The sequence below is a fragment of the Leptinotarsa decemlineata genome, unplaced genomic scaffold (genome assembly GCF_025532065.1).
Source record: "Leptinotarsa decemlineata unplaced genomic scaffold, Ldec_3_MD MMD2_tig00026282_RagTag_RagTag, whole genome shotgun sequence".
NCBI classification, from domain to species: Eukaryota; Metazoa; Arthropoda; class Insecta; order Coleoptera; family Chrysomelidae; genus Leptinotarsa; species Leptinotarsa decemlineata.
In genome coordinates this window covers 20888914-20910984 of record NW_027412668.1, presented here as the reverse complement: position 1 = coordinate 20910984, position 22071 = coordinate 20888914, and the positions used below count along the sequence as shown (strand labels likewise).

At 34.3% G+C, this 22071-nt stretch overlaps 1 protein-coding gene across 1 annotated transcript in view; it reads left to right on the top strand.

The window, feature by feature from the left end:
* Positions 1-237: 237 nt before the first annotated feature.
* Positions 238-22071, top strand: part of LOC111509262 (esterase E4) — a 61540-nt gene continuing 39706 nt past the window's right edge. The window contains exon 1 of the mRNA XM_074180020.1: positions 238-697. Coding sequence (XP_074036121.1) covers positions 428-697 — 270 coding nt within the window. The 5' untranslated portion in view covers positions 238-427. The remainder of the gene's footprint in view (positions 698-22071) is intronic.

The following is a 22071-nucleotide window of genomic DNA, read 5'->3' as shown; positions in this document are numbered from 1 at the left end:
ACGTATGATCTATTCTGAAATATTCCAAACAGTTTATTCAAAACAAATTCGGGAACTGGAGAACCATTATTCACTAACGTAGTTGGTAAGTACTTCAGAAACCAGAAAGGAGGTGTCTTTGAGTATTGTTGTCAATGAACGATGTATGTCGTGCAAAATTTTGCCCCACCCGCATATGTTTCTGTTCGACTGAGTAGATTTGCTTTAAATACATTGTACCTACTTTGCTTGGACTAAACGCACCTCCTTTCAACCACTGTCACTGAATAATCTTTACTCGTATTTTAAACGTGCATGATTTGACTTATCATAAAAACAGGTTGATTTATTCAACCAATTAGTATTAATTCGTAGTACCGAAAAATGTTTTGTAAATGATTCCGGAAAATATTATTTATCATAGGTGATAAGAACATTGGTGTAATTAATGTGTTTGATTCTCTGTCGCACTGTTCAGTTTAGAATACTTCACGTGTTAATACAACTGTTTTCAAGAATGCCTGGTTGGGTAGTTTTGTTACTATTGTTCACGACTGTTACAACCAGCCTTCAATATTCTGAGGACCAGTACCCTATAGTAGCAACGAAACTTGGAAAAATTAGGGGTAACATCACACAGTCAAGGTTGGGAAGGGTTATTTACTCTTTCAGAGGTATTCGATATGCCAAACCGCCCGTTAACGAATTGAGGTTTCAGGTGAGTTTTCTTTTTATGAATTCATAATATGGACGATAGAATATGCATGAAGAATTTCCCATATTTATATCAATTGTCATAGAGATCTACAAAGATTGAAAATATTTAAGTGTTCATTTATATGCAAACGATTACCTTCGATATAAAAGTCTCGACGTATTTTCAAATGAAAATTTTCAAGAATAATGTAGAACAAGCAAATATAAATACTTTTGAATATTTTATATTTCAGTGAGATATGACATTGATGTTATTGAAGGAATATTTATGTTTCTTGAATTTTATTGCAGATTCATTGAATATACTATCAAAACATATCGTATTTTCAATAGTGATCATCATTATCTGAGTTCGTTTTAAATAAATATCAAAACATTAAACAGTTCAAAACATGCATTTGTTTTTTGTCTTGTATCATGTGAGAATGACCGTTATTATTCATGAACTGAATTTTATGTTTTACAAAATATTTCATTTCAACCATGATCTCTTTGCAACCCCATTTAGAAAAACAAATTCAGGAAAAAACTCTCCTTTATGCAGAATTGTCAGATCCTTCAATACTCATTGCAATGATATTGAAAAACTGAGGTTTCCTTTCCTTAGATTTAAAAAATATGTGAAATCTATTTTTATTTATAATCAGTCATCGGTTCTTCATATACTGTTTTTTTAATGTTTTGTTAATATTCATTACTTTATAGTGTAATGTACTTAGCATTTATATTTTGTTTACTCACTATCTTTCATATGTAAAATGAGGATATTTTTTGGATTTATTTTGTTTGTATCGCTATTTGTGTAATAAATAAATGGATAAATAAATAAATAAATAAATGAATAAACCCCTGTTAGGAATCACACGTTGAAAGGTAAGATCTCGTTAGTCCTTAGCTCGCACAAGTTTTGACTTCTCAGGTATATCGTTCGTAGGGGTGCGATAGTTGGTTAACGGAAAAAACATATTTTTGAACATATCTCCAATATAATTGTTAGTACAGGAAAATTATTCATGTTTTTCAAATTTTAGTGAGGAATGGTCAATCGTGGATCCTTGAACAGTGTTGACCAGGAGAAATAAAACCAAATTTGAAATATTCTGTTCTATCATGAAATATTATTTTACTGCTCATCAGTTCAATTTTTATCAAAGACCTACAAAACCTACAAAGTAGAGCTTCGTGTACAGTGGCCACCTTTTCGTTCAAAGTATAATTGGAAATTTTAATGAGAAACCTGCACTATCAGACATCAGATATCATATTTTTCCATGAAGTAGTAGTACGAGTGAATACAAATGAAAATTTCTATGTTTGTTGACACAAAGTGTATGGAACCATCTATTCTAACACATGGGCTGAAAAGTCCCGGGCCTAAGGAAGAAAACGCGTTTTATTTTGTTCAGAATTGGCTTTGTGTTAGGCCCAAGACTTTTCAGCCCACGTAGTATGATGGAATACTGTCAAGGGCAGAATGCTACCCTGATTTATTCGAAGAATAATAACAATATGAAGCTTCCAGGGAAATGGACGGTATTTGCGTGAAATTATTTCCCTTCGTGAATTGCCAGTGCCAATATTGCCAGTGAAATATTACAATGATTGAGTCAGCAAATAGTATTAAAAGATAAATCAACATAGAATAAAAATAAATACTTACAAGGAGTCTCGATACAGTACTTGTATGGGGATTTCTGGATAGATGAAAGTGTCAGAAATATCGTCGTATGAACATAAGTATCCATTTTTTATTGTAAATTTGACAAAAACAAAAAATTTACTCTGTATTAGCCAAATTAATCATTAGAAAATCCCCATCCTTATCTGATTCACGTCGTTAGAGTCTCTCATGTCCAAATTTGAATTGTTCACAATTCGAACTTTTTGAAGTCGACATTTTTTCAATGGTTGTTACATTTCGGAATTTATAATAATAGTTTTTTCACAGTAAATTTTGTTTTTGTTCCATACTTTTTATTTTTCAGTTCTTTTTCTTCCATGCTTTATTTTTAGTAACATATTTTTTCACGTCTACGCTTTAGCATGCTCCAAACAAAAGAGAAGGTGCATGTTTCTAGCTTTCCATAAAACACTAATGAACAAACACAATATCTCATCACTGACTTCCACAGTGATAATAATCATAACAATACATTCAATTTCAATGATATGTCACCAAAACATTTCAATATTTTCGGTTTGAGGGCTATGTCTCAATTCCTTAACATTTCACTGATAAATCAGTGAAAATAAGTGCAAATAGATGTTTCTTCTATGGAAGTTTATTGATTTATCAGTACAAATTTATTCGATTTCAATGAGAGGTTTGGATAATGAAGTGCATTCAGACATTCGAAAAAGAATCTTCATTTCAATAAGAGATATAATGTAAAACATCCAAAGAAGTTATGCATCAGGATGGGACAATCTAGAATCATTTTTCTAATACGGAAGTGTAAACGTTAAACGATATCCACAAACCTTTATGACGTAGTTTACGGGCATGGGATATTTTTCAAATAAGTCAAAGTAAATGATTCAAAGAATCTGATGATGGTAGGGTTTTTCTTCTACATATAAAACTGCAAAGTATTTATTGAATATGACTTAAGTACCATAGATGTACTTTATTGATTCATATGAATTTACTGTTCATACTATGCCGATTCAATTATCATTGAAAAATGGCTTTTGATAAATTATTTCAAAAATGAAACAGAAAATAGGAACCATGGCAATGAGGCATATATATGGATATTTAATATTGAATAAACATGAATATTTCCATTCACACTCTTTCTTTAAAACCTAAAATTGCCTAAAATTCAACATCCTTTGTATATGTTAATTCATACCATATTAAAGAAATGATGGAGTCGCAAATTAAAATTATTTTGGTCGATAGTAATATTTTATCTATGGACAATCTACTTTCAGTATGAATTTTTTCCCACAGAAAACAAATTGTTGAGTGAAAGTTAACCAAAAAATATGCAAACAACAATTTTTTCTACAACAATGTTTCGAATGTTTGTTTATCTGGTGTTACTTCAAAAATTGGAAATGGATATATTTCCATCAAAACTTCTGGTAAATTTTGAATGTCACAATTGCCACTGGTCTTCATTTCAAAGAACATGTTACAAATAAATCGAGAAAAGCATATGCGATTTTTGCGAAAAGAATTCAAAAAAATTTTGAGCGATTCATTAGTCTTTTCAAATTCCACTCATTATGATGTTGTTTACAAGTCGAAATATACAGAGTATAATAGAAAGTGTAAAACTCCTGAGTTTATCTTATTTACGATATTAAAAAAGTTGATCAGATATCAATATCTGATGAAATTGAAGATTCAAAATGGCTCACTATGTATAATAGACGACGTTAGCATATGGACTGGCTATAGTCAAATCAAAAACACTACGTTATATACATTAAAAACATACTTATAGAATTGACACCCAGAAAATTATTATTCATTTATTCTCACTATACCATCACAATGCAAAAAAAAAACTTACGAACGCTCTTGCTCACAATATTGCAGTCTGCATCAATAATTTCACAGAACAGACGAATACCGTCCAAATTTTTATTGCAGTTGGTATTTGAATCCAAATTGAAAAATTATCTATTGAATATCCAATGAATTAGAAAAATAATAAACACCTTTATTTTTTATCTCCACCTCTCTATTTCTTTCTCTATCTTCCTTTTCCTCTTCGATTACTCCCATTATCTATAATTATCTAATTTTATTATAATATATTTGAATATGCTTGCTATCTATACCAGAATTCATACTTTGAATTAAGTTCTGCCATTTATTCATCAGAATGTAGCTAATTTCATATCATTGTTATTGTGATTTTTTCTGATTTTTTTTTATGGATATTGAATATATTTGATTCCACCAAGAGCGGTACATATCAGAAACACGCGACGCACTGTGACTGCTCATCGTTGTGAGGTTCAACTCAGTACACTTTGAACTTCATATATATGTAGAATGAACTTCCTGAGAACGTTTTTCCAAATTAATTTAATCTCCAGCGATTCAAATCCAATGTGAATCGTTACTTTCGCACAGGCACTGCTCTTAGAGGACCTTGAGGATTTCCTGTAACGCTTTTGTTTTGTCCTTGAAAAAATATATATTATGATTATGGTCACACTAGTTCACAAGCAATGCCGAGCAATTCTTAAGTATTAGAAATAATTCAACACTCTGTGAAAATGTTTAATAGGGTGTTGCTGACAATAATTAATTTGTTCGTTATGTATAGACTGATAACTGAAGAGGTAGAAATTAGGAGAAAAATTGAGAAACAATTTTTTTCCAGTTATATTCTATCATCAACATATGAAAATAGAAAAAACACAAAAAAAAAACAAATGCCATATTCCGTAAAAAATGGTTATTTTCAAATCGTTAAAGAAAAAGTTAATTCTTTTGAGTTCCATATTCGTGAAAGCAGACTTGATTTTCATGAAAGAAACACACTAGATTTTTTTTTGTTTCATTTAAGTAATCCAATGTAATGCCTCACAGTATGGATTATTTTGTTGGTGAAATTTCAAGAAAAACTCGTATCACAATTGGAACTGACAGAAAACGGAACAATAAACAAATCTAATCGATTTGTTTACTTCAGAATAATTGCGTGTATCAGAAAAAAACCATGTAGCAATAATCACATTTACCCTGTATAATTTTCAGGTCACACGTTTTTACTCATCAAATATGTCAGGAAAAACCCTCAGTCACATATTCTGATATCAATGTATGGTAATTTGATTTCATGGAAAAACCCTACAACAAACACATCAACTTTATCGATGTCCTCGTCGTTCATTACAAAAATAAACTCTAGCAATAAAACAACATGAAACGAAATATGAAAAATAGGTGAACATGTATGTAATTCATTCCGGTACTTTCCTATGAATTCTAATATCTTTTAGAAGTTAGCTTCCACTCAGAATATACACATATTACTATCGGGAGATAAGTAAAAAACTTATTTTTAGAAAATAATATTCAACAACATCAATTTTGTAGTTAGAGGTTGACACTTTTATTTCAAATGAATTATTGTTAACAGATTTGAAACTTGTGAAAATATGAATTGAAGTGCCGAAATGACTAGCACCGGAATATTCAAATGACTCGGTCAAAAACAGAAAAAATAAAATGAAAAATATAAAAAACTGAAACTGATGTGGTAAATTCTTTGTCACCTGAAATTGAAGTGAATGAATAATATTGGTTGGAAACCATTTTATCAAATAGTTTCTAACCAATATCAATGAAATATGAAGAGAATGTTTGTATACTTCGTTATATTTGTAATTACTGTTACTACAGGTTTTTCCTATATCGACATTTTCAAACGTTTGAAAATGTCCTTGTAGGACGAAATTGCAGTAATGTTAATTACAAATTCAAAGCAAGTTTTTAAATTTTTTTGGGAAAGAAAGTTTTCGACCTTCTACTATTCCCACTTAATAAAAAAATTGTAGGAATCTTCCAAAGACAGGAAGGAAGCAATCACATTCAAAAAAGTATATCTATACATAAATGTTGAGATCATGCAAAGAAGTAACTTTCAGACACAAACTGGAAGAAAAAGTCATCCATTCTAAACATTCGTTATGGAATTGAATCAGATATCATTCACAGGATTCCTACACAATATACTGAATGAAAGGTAAAAATTCCAGTTACATGGAACACTGTCATCCTCACTGGTAGACATCATCGTTTCGCCGTAAGACACTTGCTTTATACCTCTTCAGTACCAATCTCGATAACATATGAAAAATTTTTTTAAATTTTTCCACTTCAATGCATTTACTTTCATGATTTTATCCAACGCGACGAGAGACAGGTTGGAACTGAAAATTTAGAACATAGGAAAAACTTATGGGGAAAATTTTAGTTTATGGGATACCCACGGATTTTGGCGATTTTTTTCTGTGATGATACTACGTGATGGTAGGAATTTAGAACACTTTTTTTATTTTTTGTCGGACTCAATTAGTTTTCGAAATATAGCCTGTCAAACTTTGTATGATGTCATATTTTACTTTTTTTTAAGCAATACACGATTGCAATTCACATATTTTTTATTCAATACATCTTTTTCCATATCATCGCACTTTATTCTTTCCTTTTTCATTCACTTATTGCTGACTTTTTTGAAATTAGATTGAAATTCCATAATTTGTCACATGCTTACTCAACCTAACCTAACCTGACCTAACTTAACTCAGTGACCTCCAGTGACCTTGACTCCAGTAACCTCCAAATTCTAAAAGGAATGTATTTTCGAATATTTACTTTTGTAAAAACTATGTTTCCTCAACATCTAACCTGACCTCCGAATTCTAACAGGAACGTATTTTCGATTAGTGAAACTTAATGCAATTTATAAAAAGTGTTTTGTGTACACCTGACAAATTATGGAATTTCATTCTAATATCGGGAAACTTGGCAATAAGTGAATGAAAAGGGATAGAAAAAGGTGCAATGATATGGGAAAAGTTGTGTTAAATAAAAAAATATGTGAATTGCAATCGTTTATTGCTTTAAAAAAAAAGGTATAATATGACGTCATACAAACTTTGACAGGCTATATTTCGAAAACTAATTGAGTCCGACAAAAAATAAAAAGTGTTCTGAATTCCAACCATCATGTAGTATCACCCCAGAAAAAAATCGCGAAAATCCGTGAGTATCCCATAAAGAATAATTTAGCCAACTTATGTAACCTTTTTCTTTGTATCGGGAAGATGAATATAGTGAATGATATAATCCAGAAACGAAGTGCCAAATACTGGAAAATCGACGAATTGACTTCAGTAGTCTAAAAAATCTCTTCGAAATCGGGTTTCAATTACAATCTACTTCACCTTTGATAATAGTAGTCCAATTCTGGTTTTCGAAAATCAAGAAAATTTTCAATTTGTTGATATTTGATCGTGGTATTTTCACATGGAAAATCATCGGTTTCGAGACTTCTATCCCCTATATGTTCTACGCAACTCCGACACTCTTCAAATCCTCAGGAAGTTCTCAGGAAGTTTATTCCACATAAACGCAGTTCTTCGAATGGAAGAGTTTTTAAACAGTGAAGTTCGAGGTGCACTCTGTGTTGAACCTCAGAACGATGAGCAGCCACAGTCCATCGCGTATTTCTGATATGTACCGCTCTTGGTGGAATCAAATGTGAACTTAAACACTTCCCGTGAAAGTATCTATAGAAGAGAGACAAATCAAGGTTGCAAGTGATGTTCGCGTCTCCATTCAGGTGGATGGCTCTTTTCTCCAGCAGCTTCAGAGTAACAAATTATCTAAATGAAAAATTCGTTAAGGCCAGTCTCAAATTACCTACACTGTTTGTTAATGGAACAACACCTATCAAAAAACTCCCCTGGCTAAAACCACGAAAGGCGTTGGATTATATCCGACAGGTGTTAGTGCACTATTCTTCACTTCCCTGCATATGCTGTTGGCGATACAACTACCGCAATCGATTTTCAATAATTGGAACACACTCACATACCGGTTTCGGTCTATTTGGCCACTCGTCAGTGCAAGGTAGTGTCTATCATCAACATAAAGTCGATGATTTCCGATAATTTGTGAAGCTTCGGGGTATGTTCAGGGGCGGTTTTCCAAACATCAACAGAAAATTCCAAAGAAGGTCTGGTCTGAGCTTTATAAAGCATTAAAATTTACTGAGGTGTGTACAATTTTATGGTTCAGAACAATGTTCCAAGCTTTTGAGAAGCAGCCTTCGCAACTCTAGTGATATGATTTTGCCAAGACATATTGGTGCCCATTATTACCCCCAACAAACTTATCGAAGCAGAAAGCGAAATTGTCTTTCCTGACATCAATATATCCAGTTCAGAGACATGTATCTTCTTGGAGAAAACCGATGCCTGGGTTTTAGTGGCATTGAATTGAACCTTGTTAGTGTCACCCCAAATTCGGAATCACTTCTAGATCATAATTAAGATATGCAACCTCCTGCTGGCAGTGAGGATGTGCATTCGCAACCAAAGTCCTGGAATCCAAATGGAGACAAGTGTGCTTGTCGTCAGCAAAGCAATATATTGGATTCTTCGTTTTTGTCAAAAAGTCGTTAATATACAATAAAAAGAGGGCTGGAAACAATATGGATCCCTAGGGAACACCAGCGTTGATGATAAAAGTATTCGGGAGATATCCATTGACGGCTACTTGCAGAAAACATTCTTTCAGGAAGCTGATGGACCATACACAAAAATGATCCGGCAAGCCATAACATCGAAGTTTGGCCAGCAAACCCACATGCCACACACGGTCAAAGGCCTTAGAAATATCAGGCGCAACAGCTCTTGACTCTACATTTTGATCTTTGTTTCCGAAAGCTATATTAATGATCGCTTAAGATGTGGAAGCCTTCCAAATATTTTATGATATGGTGTTTTACGGCTTCCCCAATGATTATTGATATTTTTGATAGGAAAGCGAGTGGTCTATAGATATTTGGTAGATTTTTCTTGGGGATTGAACCACCGACCAACACGTCAGTCAATTCGACTGAGTGAAGAAAGCACCCGCGTTGAACCGCCTGGGTACCGACCGAAAAGTAATTTCTGGCATTGTGGATTCTAGTGAGGAAATAGTGGGTGGTGCCTTTCATAGAAAATCTACTGTGGAATGGAACTATAATTATTCGTCTAGAAGATATTTTTATAGCTGTTGTTGCTTCAGCTACCGAACAGAAGGATCTAGACCCGTTGTGAATTGGCATACAGTTAATCCCTAATTCTCTGATTGTGAAGTTCTTTGCATAGATTCCTTCTGAGTTTGCAGCTGTTGCGAGCATCAACAGAGCTGGTTCGATTTTGTTTTTACTTTTCATTTGTTTCTCAAATGTAATTTTGTTCAACTGTTTCATTACTTTGGGTATTCTGTTGTAAAATTTATAGATAATGAGTTGATTAAAAAAAAATGAGTTTTGCCATTTTGGGAGGATAGATTGCCAGATCATGCCTGGTTTGGATGTCATAAACATCAAATTATCTAAGAACAATTCGTTCAGGCCAGTCTCAAATCCCTACACAGTAGGTTAATGGACTGACACCTCTCAGAAAACAACTACTCCCCTGGCTAATACCACGAAGGACGTTGAATTATATCCGACAGGTGTCAGTGCAGGATTCTTCACAGAAGTTATTCCTGCATATGATGTTGGCGATACAACTGCCGCAATAGATTTTCAATTATTGGAACACACTTGCAGACCGGTTTCGGGCTGTTTGGCCACTCGTCAGTGCAGTTGAGACTGGCCTCAACGAATTGTTCACAGATAATTTGATTTATAGCCAGTCTTCAAGTATGCCCACTGACTATATGTGAAAGTTTTCTTTCCTTATACGAGGAATTGGGCAAATTTCGGATATGCAGTTGGTTACCTCGTTCACAGGCAGATGGGGCGACGACGAACCTGTTGTTTGTTGTATGCTTCAGCTCAGTTCGAGGAATGATACTCTGACGGAATTTGATTTTCAATTATCTGAAATCATCGACTTCATGTTGATGATATACACTACCTTGCACTGACGAGTGGCCAAACAGCCCGAAACCGGTCTGCAAGTGTGTTCCAATAATTGAAAATCTACTGCGGTAGTTGTATCGCCAACAGCATATGCATGAATAACTTCTGCACTGACACCTGTCGGATATAATCCAACGCCCTTCGTGGTATTAGCCAGGGGAGTAGTTGTTTTCTGAGAGGTGTCAGTCCATTAACCTACTGTGTAGGGAGTTGAGACTAGCCTGAACGAATTGTTCTTAGATAATTTAATTTTTAGCCTGTCTTCAAGTATGCCCACTGATTATATGTGAAAATGTCATAAACATTATGGTGAAACGAATTTTGACTTATACCCCAATATGAACTAAAACTATGTAGTAACTGTTTCTCCACATTTAGAATCATTCTAGCTCTATTCTTTAAACAGATACAGGCTCTCGCTTTCTTAGTTTACAAATAAGTCTGGTACATGTATTTTGCACTTTTTGTATCCTAGCTTATGAGGCAAGAGAAATCCACATCATCTGCAGAATTAAAAACACTTGAAGCCAGTGAGTCGCACAGTATTATCAAGAATGAATAATTTTCAAATACCTTATATCATTTTCATAAAACTGTTCATGTTCAGAACATTTTAGATCACAGTCAATATGTAACCCTACATAAAGTGAATAAAAAAATCTGTGTGGCTTCAATATTCAACTTAACTTGAACTGTGCATCTTTACGCTTAATTTCCAAATAACATAACAGAAAAATTATTTTATTTGATATCTAAAAAATTATTTTCACAACCTCTGATCAGTGATTAAAAATATGCATCAATTTCCGAAGAAGTCTCCGTCATATCTTCCGATTTGAGTAGTATATTTTTCTTATCGTTTTCATAATAATGAGTGTCGCAGAATGTAATGTGCGAATTCAAGTTTGCAGTGCATATAGTAAATAATGTAGGTCCAAGCATATATTCCTGAGGGAACCCACTGTTTGATTTCTGGTTTTTTGAAAATACACCTCTCACTTCCTCTTTACATGTTAGGAATCACACGTTTGAAGGTAAGAACTCGTCAGTCCTTAGCTCGCACAAGTTTCGACTTCTCAGGGTTGTCTTTCGTAGGGATGCAACAGCTGGTTAATGGAAAAACATATTTTTTTTAAACTTTGATACGTTGCTGGCAAACCTTCAAATAATGATCTATCGAGGCAACAGCATCATCTAAAATTATAGTAACGCATGATTGCTGAAAGCAATCAATGATCTATCCTATCTAAGACTTTTGTATAGTCCAGTAACACAATTAGTTTCGTATATTATGTCTTCGGTAAGCTTCAGCAAAGCTGTTGTATAGCCATGATTTGAATGGATACCTGACTGAGTACAATGAAGAATGTTGACATTTTCTACAATGATATACGATGTTTACAGAAAGACCATCACGACCAACAGCTTCAGTTTTGATTGAGAACAATTGCTCTGGTCTTGAGTAACCATTCTGAAATTGACTCTATACACCCAGGTCTACTCATAATTTTTTCAAAATTCAAGAGATAGAAGATATAAATGATAATGTGATGGATTTTGCTGATTATACTTTTGTTAGGATATTATAGTAATGCATGCAAGCATAATCACAATTGGTATAACCTCAATTTCTTTCGAGCGCAACATAATACCTGTCAGAACCTAACGAACCAATCATCGCCAATTTTTGAATTTTCAATTTTTTTACTTAAATTCTCAGATCAAATGAAAAGTAATGATAATTAGTCCCTGCATTTGACGTCAACGTTTTTTTTTGTATTGCCGCAAGTGAGTAATTCGTGATTCTCACCATATTTCAACCAACAATCTGTTGCGTGATAGCATTTCTCGGACTGTCCAAACCATTGGTGACGATGGTATTGGCACTGAACTGCTGCTGTGGTTCTGCCCTCACGATAAGGTCCACGCAGCGCAGGTTCTCAACTTGTAAAAGGTTTCTTCGGTGCGTGACACATTCACCAAAAATAACGAGAGCATTTTCTTGATGATATTTTATTTTTGTCCTTTCAGCTACTACCCCAGGTTCCATGTTATCTGGTATATTCCGGATTACGACGTGGAGTGGGATCTCTTTCTTTGGAATGTATGCCTACTTCTGCATTTGGCTCCCAGAACGGTCCAACTCCGACGCTTGTTAGGTCTCATCTCTTCTTTTCGAGTATCCATCGTTTGGATTTTCTAGTTTCGTGCTTGCATTCCTCCTGAAAATATTTTGGGCTTCCTCAACTCATTCAGATTGGCACGGAGTTTCTCAACATAGTTTCAAAGCTGTCGGTTATGTTCCTCCGCTTATCTTTTTTGGTTTTCAGATCAGCTGTCTTCTCGTTTTTCAATTCAGTTTGTTGATCAGATTGAATTTAGTTGAAGAAAAAAGAACCTCGAAAAGAAAATGTGTTCACGAAAACACAGGTAGTTTTAAAGAGAATTGAAGACGTCATTCAGGTATTTCTGAAAGGAACCAATGATTAAACTCAGCAAGCTCTGGAACATGAATGGATAATGGAATGGCTAGTGAATACGATGTATTGTTGTATAGACGATTTGAAAACAGATTGACAATCTTAACTTATATAAGAACAGGTGGAAAACTATCAAATGAAATAACCAGCACTGTGAAACGATAATTCTCAGATGATAAAAAAATGCAAATTTTTTTGACTCCCTAACCACCTGAAAGTGATAATGATTTAACATCCGAAGGACCAAGAAGTGTCTGAAGTTGTTAACGTAAAAGTTTAAACTTTGAAATCATTGGCATAATTAATACTGAATTTTAATAAAATAGTGGAAGTTGGACATTTTATGTTTTGTTTCTAGACATCTATAGTTATTTCAATAATGAGACCGATATCCCTAATTATCAAATTGTGTAAAATATTTCGAAAATTACTGAAAATTAGGTTGGACTTTTTCTTCAAGAAGAATAATATAATATCCAGCTCCCAATTTGGATTTCAGGGTGTGAAATGCGATATTCTATACAGAGAAAAATTTATATGAATCATATGCAGTTCTGTAGATCATGAAAAATCAGTTCAAATAAAGAAAGTTATCTTTTCATTAAAAAAAAACGTTTTCATACCATTCATATCATTTTTCAATATTCCCTCCCAGATTGACAATTGACAACCAAATGCGAATTGGGTCTGTGACCGATTCGAAGTATCTTGTAGTCCAAACGAATTCTGAAGATGAAATCATCAAGTTAACTGTATCTAAGGTGATCGGTTTTCTCAATTGTTTTTTCCTTAGGAAAACACTCTATTATTATAGCAAACTAAAATGACATTGAGAAATTATTAATATTTGTTGATATTTGAAAACGATTCTCTCTAATGAAATCGACACAAAGTCGTCGAATCCAAAACCTAGAAAGTTGTACGTAGAGTAATTAATAATTTTTTCGTGATGACAAATAATAATTTGGAGTTAGGTTGTTCGAAGTAGTCATTAGTATTAGCATATGATACAAATGAGGTTTACGGTACAAATTAATTCACAATTAGCTTCGCGGTGATCTATGGAGTCATCAAAACAACTTGAAACTATTATATAATTGTACGTGCTCTGTGACCTCCGTTTTGCATGGTGTCACATATAGTTCAACAGGAAAAACAAGCTTAGATGTGGCAAATTTATTCGTACCAGTTTTTTATAAAAAGAAAGGAACGTGTATATTGTGGATATACTCCCAGAAAGAAATTTTGTTCGAAATGTAAGGTGGGGTTTTTGAGATAATTTTGTGAAACAGACATTTGAGAAATATTTTTCATCTTCTTATCACATATATGAGTCGCAAACACGAATTTTGCAGCATATGTATACGACAGATATCTTCGTCATCTGAACATGGACCATACACCGAGTCACAGTAATTGAACTGAGCTAGCATATATTTTAAAGTTTATGAATGATATTTGGCGATTATGACATATATGGGATTTGAATCTAAATTCATCATCCATGAATAATCCTAAATGCTTATCAATGGTGGTTCAAACCGTGATAATATATGCATCTATGGTCTGATGACTGAAGATGAAACAAACGATATTTGTTCTCGGATCAAATGTCACCGAAATATATTTTCGACATTAACTTCATGGTTGAAATTTCAGACCGCGAAGAATGGAGAATGAACAGTCATCCTAAGAACATGCTCGGCAGAAACACAAGGTATACAGACATGCGACAGAAGCAAAAATTCACTGTAAGAAGAGGAGTCTTTATTTCAATTATCCGCTTGGCCATTGAACATTTGTCTCATAGGCTGAAGTATCTGCAATTTTGCAATGCGCAAGAAACATCGATTTGAAGCTTCAACGGAATGAGCGGATTAATATTTTCACAGACAGCCAAGCTGCACTTAGGGTACTGATGAACCCAAAAGTGACTGCGAGATTGGTCTTAAAATGCCGTGAAAAACTGAGAAAATGGGCGGTTGGTAATATATTTACTATATACTGAGCGCAAGGACACTCAGGTATCGCAGGCAACGAAAAAACTGTTGAGTGTGCCAGACACGGATTTTCAACTCCATACGCAGACCCTGAACCAGCTGTGGGGGTACCAAAATCTTTGTTGAGGAACCAGATCGGGAAGTTGAGTTGTAAGAAATATAAAGAAAACTGGGAAAACATATCCTTGAACAGATACGGAAAAACTCTCATAAATGGAAGAAATGCTTCCCTTTGAAGGGAAGAAATGCTTCAACAAAGCGTGAATCGGCTAGAAACAATAACAGTACAACTCATTGAACATTGTCCAACACAAGGCTGAACGGTGACCTCAGCTGCAGGCAATGCAACAAAGGAAGAGAGATAGCCCGTCATATTTTATGAAAATGTGAGGCACTGTATCACAATAGGTGAACAAATCATGAACAAACCAAATTATATTCAGCAAAATATAACGGACATCCAGCGAGTGCCCTGTACAAACTTACACAGGGATCAATGTTGTTAGAGTGGGTGTTATGAAAAAGACGAAAGGAAAAACGCAATAGGTCCAAAAGGCTTCAGTATTTTCCGAAAAAATGGATCAGCCAGACGGTCTGAAAATCGAATGATTTGTATGAGTATTGAAGATAGTATTCGGGTGTCACTGTCATTTACGTATCGGAAACTGTCACTTGACAAAGATATGAAGAGGTTAAATTAACTCACTCCAATCAACCTCTTGCAAAATGACTTTTTGTGTTGGAAAAACCAATAACACGACGATCAATACCGAGATATAGTGATACTATCACATAATGTACTACACAATTGAATTTTGACATTCAGATGACTTTCTCCAATTATTCATCAACTCCAATAGAAAAATTGTCTTTATGCAATTTTTCGATAAGTTGGATACACGAATCGATCATCGAATAGAGTATTCTCCTCACATTGATTGATTTCTAATAATTACTTTCTTCACTTCGTAGGTAGAAATTACCGATTTTCATAAATTCTAAAATATATAAGAAAAAGTCAAAGATACACTCATGAAAGTTTTTTTAGAGTATCATTGCTTGTCATTATGGAATCTGTGTGACTTTGAAAGGAATTGAAAAACTTTATCTCTCAATTCTCATATCATTTTCAATTCTTCAAGAAATTGATCTGCATTTTTTCCAACAACCTACAAATAATACTATCCATAACTTTTCTCACGTACTGAAAGTAGAGAAGATAACAAAATCAGTTTTGGTATTTCCGGATGATGCCAATTTGGTTAGCAGAACTGAACTGTTGTGAAAAAGAAGAAATATCGGATAGTGATGTTTTATTCTTTGATGGCATCGATGGTATAGCTGGTGACGGCAATATGGTACCTAGATATTGATTTATTGAATTACATACTTAAGCAGAAAGATACAATTATAAAAGAGCTCCAAGATAAAATTGGAATTTTGAATGATCAAATAGAACTCATGAATGGTAGCGTGATACAAATTTTGATTATTTCGATGTAGGAACGAATGAATACTGTGCTCACAGACAAAAAACTGTGACACAAAAAGCTGTTAATGAAAAGGTGTCCAGCACAGAACCTGACCGGTCTTCCCAAAAACGAAATGAGTCACAGGAAACTACCAAGATTGTTAGTAAACAACGGACAACAGACAAAGAGGTCTCAAAAACTGCAGTATCTGCTGCAGTCTTGCAATCAGAGCACCAAATGAATCTTGACACTTATAATATTATTTTGGTAAATGATGATAATTTACAAAATGCTGCTGGATCAAATCAATGTGAGTGGAAGAATAAAAAGGAAATCACAAAAAAGGAAGAATCTAGTGATCGGTAGCAACAAAGAAGAAGAATTTGTGAGAGGGGTTCCAAAACATACATCACTACATGTCTATATTTTCTCATTTTTAATAAACCTCACGTAAGACAACAACAATGCTCCATTGGTTGGTAATGTGGACTCATCTAACTGAATAGAGAATTCAGAAGTCTTTAGATGATTGCACAATGACACTTCAATGTTTTCAGCCATCTCATCAATTCGTCTTTGTACGGAACTATTGCTCAAAGGAATTTTTCGGATAATATCTGCCGCTGGTTTATGAAGCACAGTAGTTATTACTTCTTTTATTGCCGGTAAAATTGAATCCTCTCCAATAGTGTGAGGTTTACCTGTTTGAGCAATTAGTAGGAAGCTCGGAGTCCGTCGTCATCTTGCTTAGAAGCCGCTGAAAATTTTTTTGACACAGTTGGCTGAGCTGAGTGTTTCTTTTCCAGTTCTTGAAAATGAGTCACACTTTTGTCTTTTTTATCTGCATGCATTTTATTCAAATGATCTTGTAGCCTTGAGGGTTTCATCGCTTCATGCGAAAATGTTTTTTGACAAAGAAGGCACATAGTCGAATATTTATTTGTGGGAATTTCAATAAATCCATATTTTATATATTCCGCGCTACACTGCCGTTTCTTTTTTTTTGCTTCCGACATAATTTTGTCTTCAAAATTGCCGAAGTGAAGAATCGAATATTAAAAACTTGCTAATGACACCACCACAGTATTCACCAACGCACATGCAGCACTTCACTTAGCTAGTCGCTAACAAAATTCACTTGTTTTCGTTATATTGTCGAACGACATTACTGGCTGGATGTCGCGTTCGCTTCTATATGAGGCAGTACTTTCGAGAATGGAAACTAGAAACTTCTCGCTTCGCATCGAAGCTTACCGCCATCTATTGTACGGTTTGACAACTATCGAACAGGAAATATTCACTGTCTAGTCCCCTAGATGACGTTACACGAGGAAACGCACGTTGAGCGTGAAGGGGCGGTAAGTTTGTGTTGATAGCAAAAAAACATTTTGGAATTAGCCATCGCCCCCCCAAACCGCCTCAACGCCCCCAATCTTCTCTGTACCCTTTACTGCCCCCGTATAGGCCTCCAGCGCCCACAATGGGGCGTTATCGCCCATTTCGAGAAAGACTAATCTAGATGAATTCCTGAACTGAAAACCTCAATGTGAACAATTGATTACAAAATTGAGTTCAATGAAATATATGTTTGCCAACCTTCGTACTGTTTTGGGGCAATTCAACTCATGCACGCGATATTTTTACCATACAAAAATGAATTGTGAGGTGTATCTTTGAAATTCCGCGTATGGGTTCATGCAAAAATATTTATGAAAGTTTCAATGTACTGACAGTTCCTTGTTTATACATTTTACACAGAACACACATGAATTTCTGCACAATATGGATATACACGAACATAATACGAGACAATAAAGTTACATCAGAATAGAAAAGATGAGGCTGTTATATATTTCCTCATGTGCTCCTAATATATAAGGCCCAGAAATGTTCAACATTCTACCAAAGTAAATAAGGTCTTGTGACTCCGTACTACTCTTCAGAAGAAGACTTAATCTATCCATAACTGATAAATCATTTTTTAATATAAATTACCTTTTATTATTTGATAACGTATGAATTACATATACTTGTATTTTAATGAACATTTCATTGTATGCTTTTATAACTTTCGCTGAATTGTTTACAATTTCCTAAATTTATATTCAACACAAACTGACTATTCCTATACATGTAAATGTCACAAGGAAAATAAACTGATTGATTGATTGATCTGAATTGAAGAATTTTGTGTCAAATTTATATGTATCGTGAAAATATGTGTATCATTTTCCATAGAAAATGTATGTGTGAATAAAACATATCTTCATTGAATATTTGAAGATCATCGTACTTGGAACTGGCCAGAAGATAAGTGGGAATTTCCTAACATTACATCACGCTCGTTGGTATTTAGGAATGTTACATTAAAATTCCCAGTATTAATTATTTTAATCAAAGGTACTATTTTACTACGTGCGAAATAATAAATTCATTCGTATAATGTTTATATACTTGTTATGTTAATTGAATGAGTATGATTTTCATTTCGTATTTAGAACGATCCAGAGCCATCAATAGCTTGTAGTTATGAAAGATGATGTTTGTAGACCATGAATATCACAGATTTTTCATGAAAATTATATGTCATTAAATTGGCAATGAATTTTGCAAAACCACAAAATGTAATCGAAATTATAAATACTCTGACCCATTGCTTGATTAGAATTAATAACACAATTCATGATGAAAAATATAGAATTTTTACAATAAATTTCATTTGAAACGTGGTACCTTCATCAGTTACTGGTATATCAAACTATTCTACAATGTCTTTTATTTCGAGTGGTCCAACGAAAAGTATGCACCTTGCTTTTCTCCTTTTTTTGTAACTTAACGCAAAAATGCTCGGACAGGTCTATTTTGCTTTTGAGGGGGACATATTTTAGATGCATTTTTCTACCTATGCCTTCAACCCCCTAGCGAGGGTGAGTAACAAGCCTAAAATTTTAAATGGAAAGTGGGGTCGAGTGATATATCATTTGAAAGGGCACAAAATTCTCTTTCCAATGATACCTAATTTGTTGTATTTACTTGAATAGTTATAAAAAAAGCAAGAACATTTACTCGATATTTTTGGTGTTGATGAAAATGCGGAAAAAACGACATTTTTATTACCACTACATTCCTCAATTTCTCTCGTGCGTTTTTTGGTTCAAATAACAACAGCAGATAAGTGTACAAAAAGAATTGAGGCAAACGTTCATTGATTCAGTTCGGTTGCTTCTGAAATTATTCCAACTTTACTGTAAAATGATGTATTCCATTCCTGAACGAGTTGAAATTGTTAAACTTTATTATCAACATAATAGTTGTGCTAGACTTACTGCTCGCCTCTTTAATAACAGTCATCCCGGGAAAAATGTGAATGATTCGTACGTTGCCAAATTAGTCAAAAAGTTTGTCGATACCGGATCTGTCTGTAATGTGAAACACCAGCCACGGAAACCGATCAGAGATGAAGCATTGGAAGTCGCTGTTTTGGGACATGTTGAATTGGATCCTACTCAAAGTACCCGTCAGCTTGCTGCAGCCTCAGGTGTCTCCCGTTCGTCCATAATACGGATATTAAAAGCCTATAAATGTCATCCGTACAAAATTAAATTAGTACAGGAACTCAATGAAGATGATCGTGATAGAAGGCTGCAATTTTGTGAACAACTGAGCCAGCTACTAATTGATGATCCGCACCTATCATTCAACACGTGCTTTTCCGATGAGAGTACATTTATTTAGGCATAATTGTCGTTACTGGGATGACAGTAACCCACACTCATTCCGAGAGGTCCATACCCAGTCCCCTCAAAAAATCAATGTCTGGTGTGACATATTAGGTAGTCATATCGTAGGGCCACTTTTTATTCCTGGGAATTTAACTGGTGAGGTCTACCTGAACATGCTTGAAGATACAATTGATCCTCTCATAACAGAAATAATTGAAAATGACCAAAATCATAATGATGATTGGCTTCATTTCCAGCAAGATGGGCACCTCCTCACTATGTTTCTCCGGTGGATTGGAAGGAGAGGCCCCTTCGAATGGCCTGCCAGGTCACCTGATTTATCGCCTTTAGACTTTTTCCTTTGGGAACACTTGAAAAATAAATGTTTTGCTACGCAGCCCGAGTCCATAGAAGATCTTCGCCAACGAATTACAGCCGAGTGCAGAAGTATAACACCTGATATGCTACAGAATGTTAGGAATAGATTTGAACAAAATCTGTATTATTGTATGGAAGCAAATGGGTCACATTTTCAGCACTTGCTGAAGTAGGATTCTACTGAGTCAATTACACATTTCAAAGTACTGGGTTGTAGTTGTTTTTCTTCATAATACCTACATGTTTGAGTGAAATACAACAAATTAGGTATCATTGGAAAGAGAATTTTGTGCCCTTTCAAATGATATATCACTCGACCCCACTTTTCATTTAAAATTTTAGGGTTGTTACTCACCCTCGCTAGGAGGTTGAAGGCACAGGTAGAAAAATACATCTCAAATGTGTCCCACTCAAAAGAAAAATTGACCTGTCCGAGCATTTTTGCGTTAAGTTACAAAAAAAGGAGAAAAGCAAGGTGCATACTTTTCGTTGGACCACTCTGTATAACTGTTAGTAATGGAAAAATATAAATTTAACTAGAAACCAATAATTCGATAAACTTTTCACACCTCACAATTACAAAAATCAATAACAAACATGATTTTGCAATCAAACACAAACCAACCTATACAGAACTATTATTAACCTCATGAATGTAAATTAGTAGTTTACCATAGCATGATACACGAATTCACCAGCTTCCTGATGCCCACAGATACTTTCAATGAGGAATTGAATTTGATAAAACAAATTGCAGTAATCGACAACTTCAACCCAATTAAGGTTCATCACATCTTTGATGAAAAACTTTTCAAACGGGCCATTAACCAAGTATACCTCTACATTAAAAATAACTCCAACACCTACAAAACACTCACAGAAAAATCATTGGATGAAATAAAAAACCTCTGCCAAAAGTATCCTTGAAAAGACATGTTTTTTGCAGGAGTTCGTAAAAAAAATGAAAAATAATCATTGGCAATAGATATTTCTCCCCATGAGATATCTCACACATTGATTTATGAAATAGAATATTTCACAGTTCAATATATGTTGTTTGAAATATGTTATTTCCGTTAACCAGCTATCGCAACCCTACGAACGATAACCCTCAGAAGTCGAAACTTATGCGAGCTAAGACTAACGAGGTCTTACCTTTTAACGTGTGATTCCTAACACGGGTTGGACGATAGCAAGTGAAAATCGAGCGTTTAGCCTGGGGCTTGAACCATCGACTCACACATCGGCTGATCGGCCACGTCGAGCCGCCCGACTACCGGTCGACCTAAAGAAAAGATCATTGATTGAATATCTGTTATGTTTCCTCTGTGAAAATCGATCTATGTGATTAGCTATTTTTGAAGCAAGAATTCATATTGCTGGATTGTTTTGAGCTTGTTAAAAAAATATTTTCAACTTTTTAGTTCGATGTTCTTCAAAAGCGTGTTTTTCAGTTGTTTAAACTATATTTATTTTTGATTTTTTAGTTTCGTCTGCTATGAAAGCGTGTTTTTAGTCTTTTTAAACTATATTCATTTTATGTAAACTTTGGGATCAATCAGCTGTATATTATTTAGAAAACTGACCATTGATATTTTCCGATTCCGGAGAGGGGGCCTGAAAATCAGCCCAAGCCCAAGGCAGCAGGCGCGCGTGTTAATAAAAAAAATACTGTTTTCAAATGAAGAAATACATGTAAAGTGAGT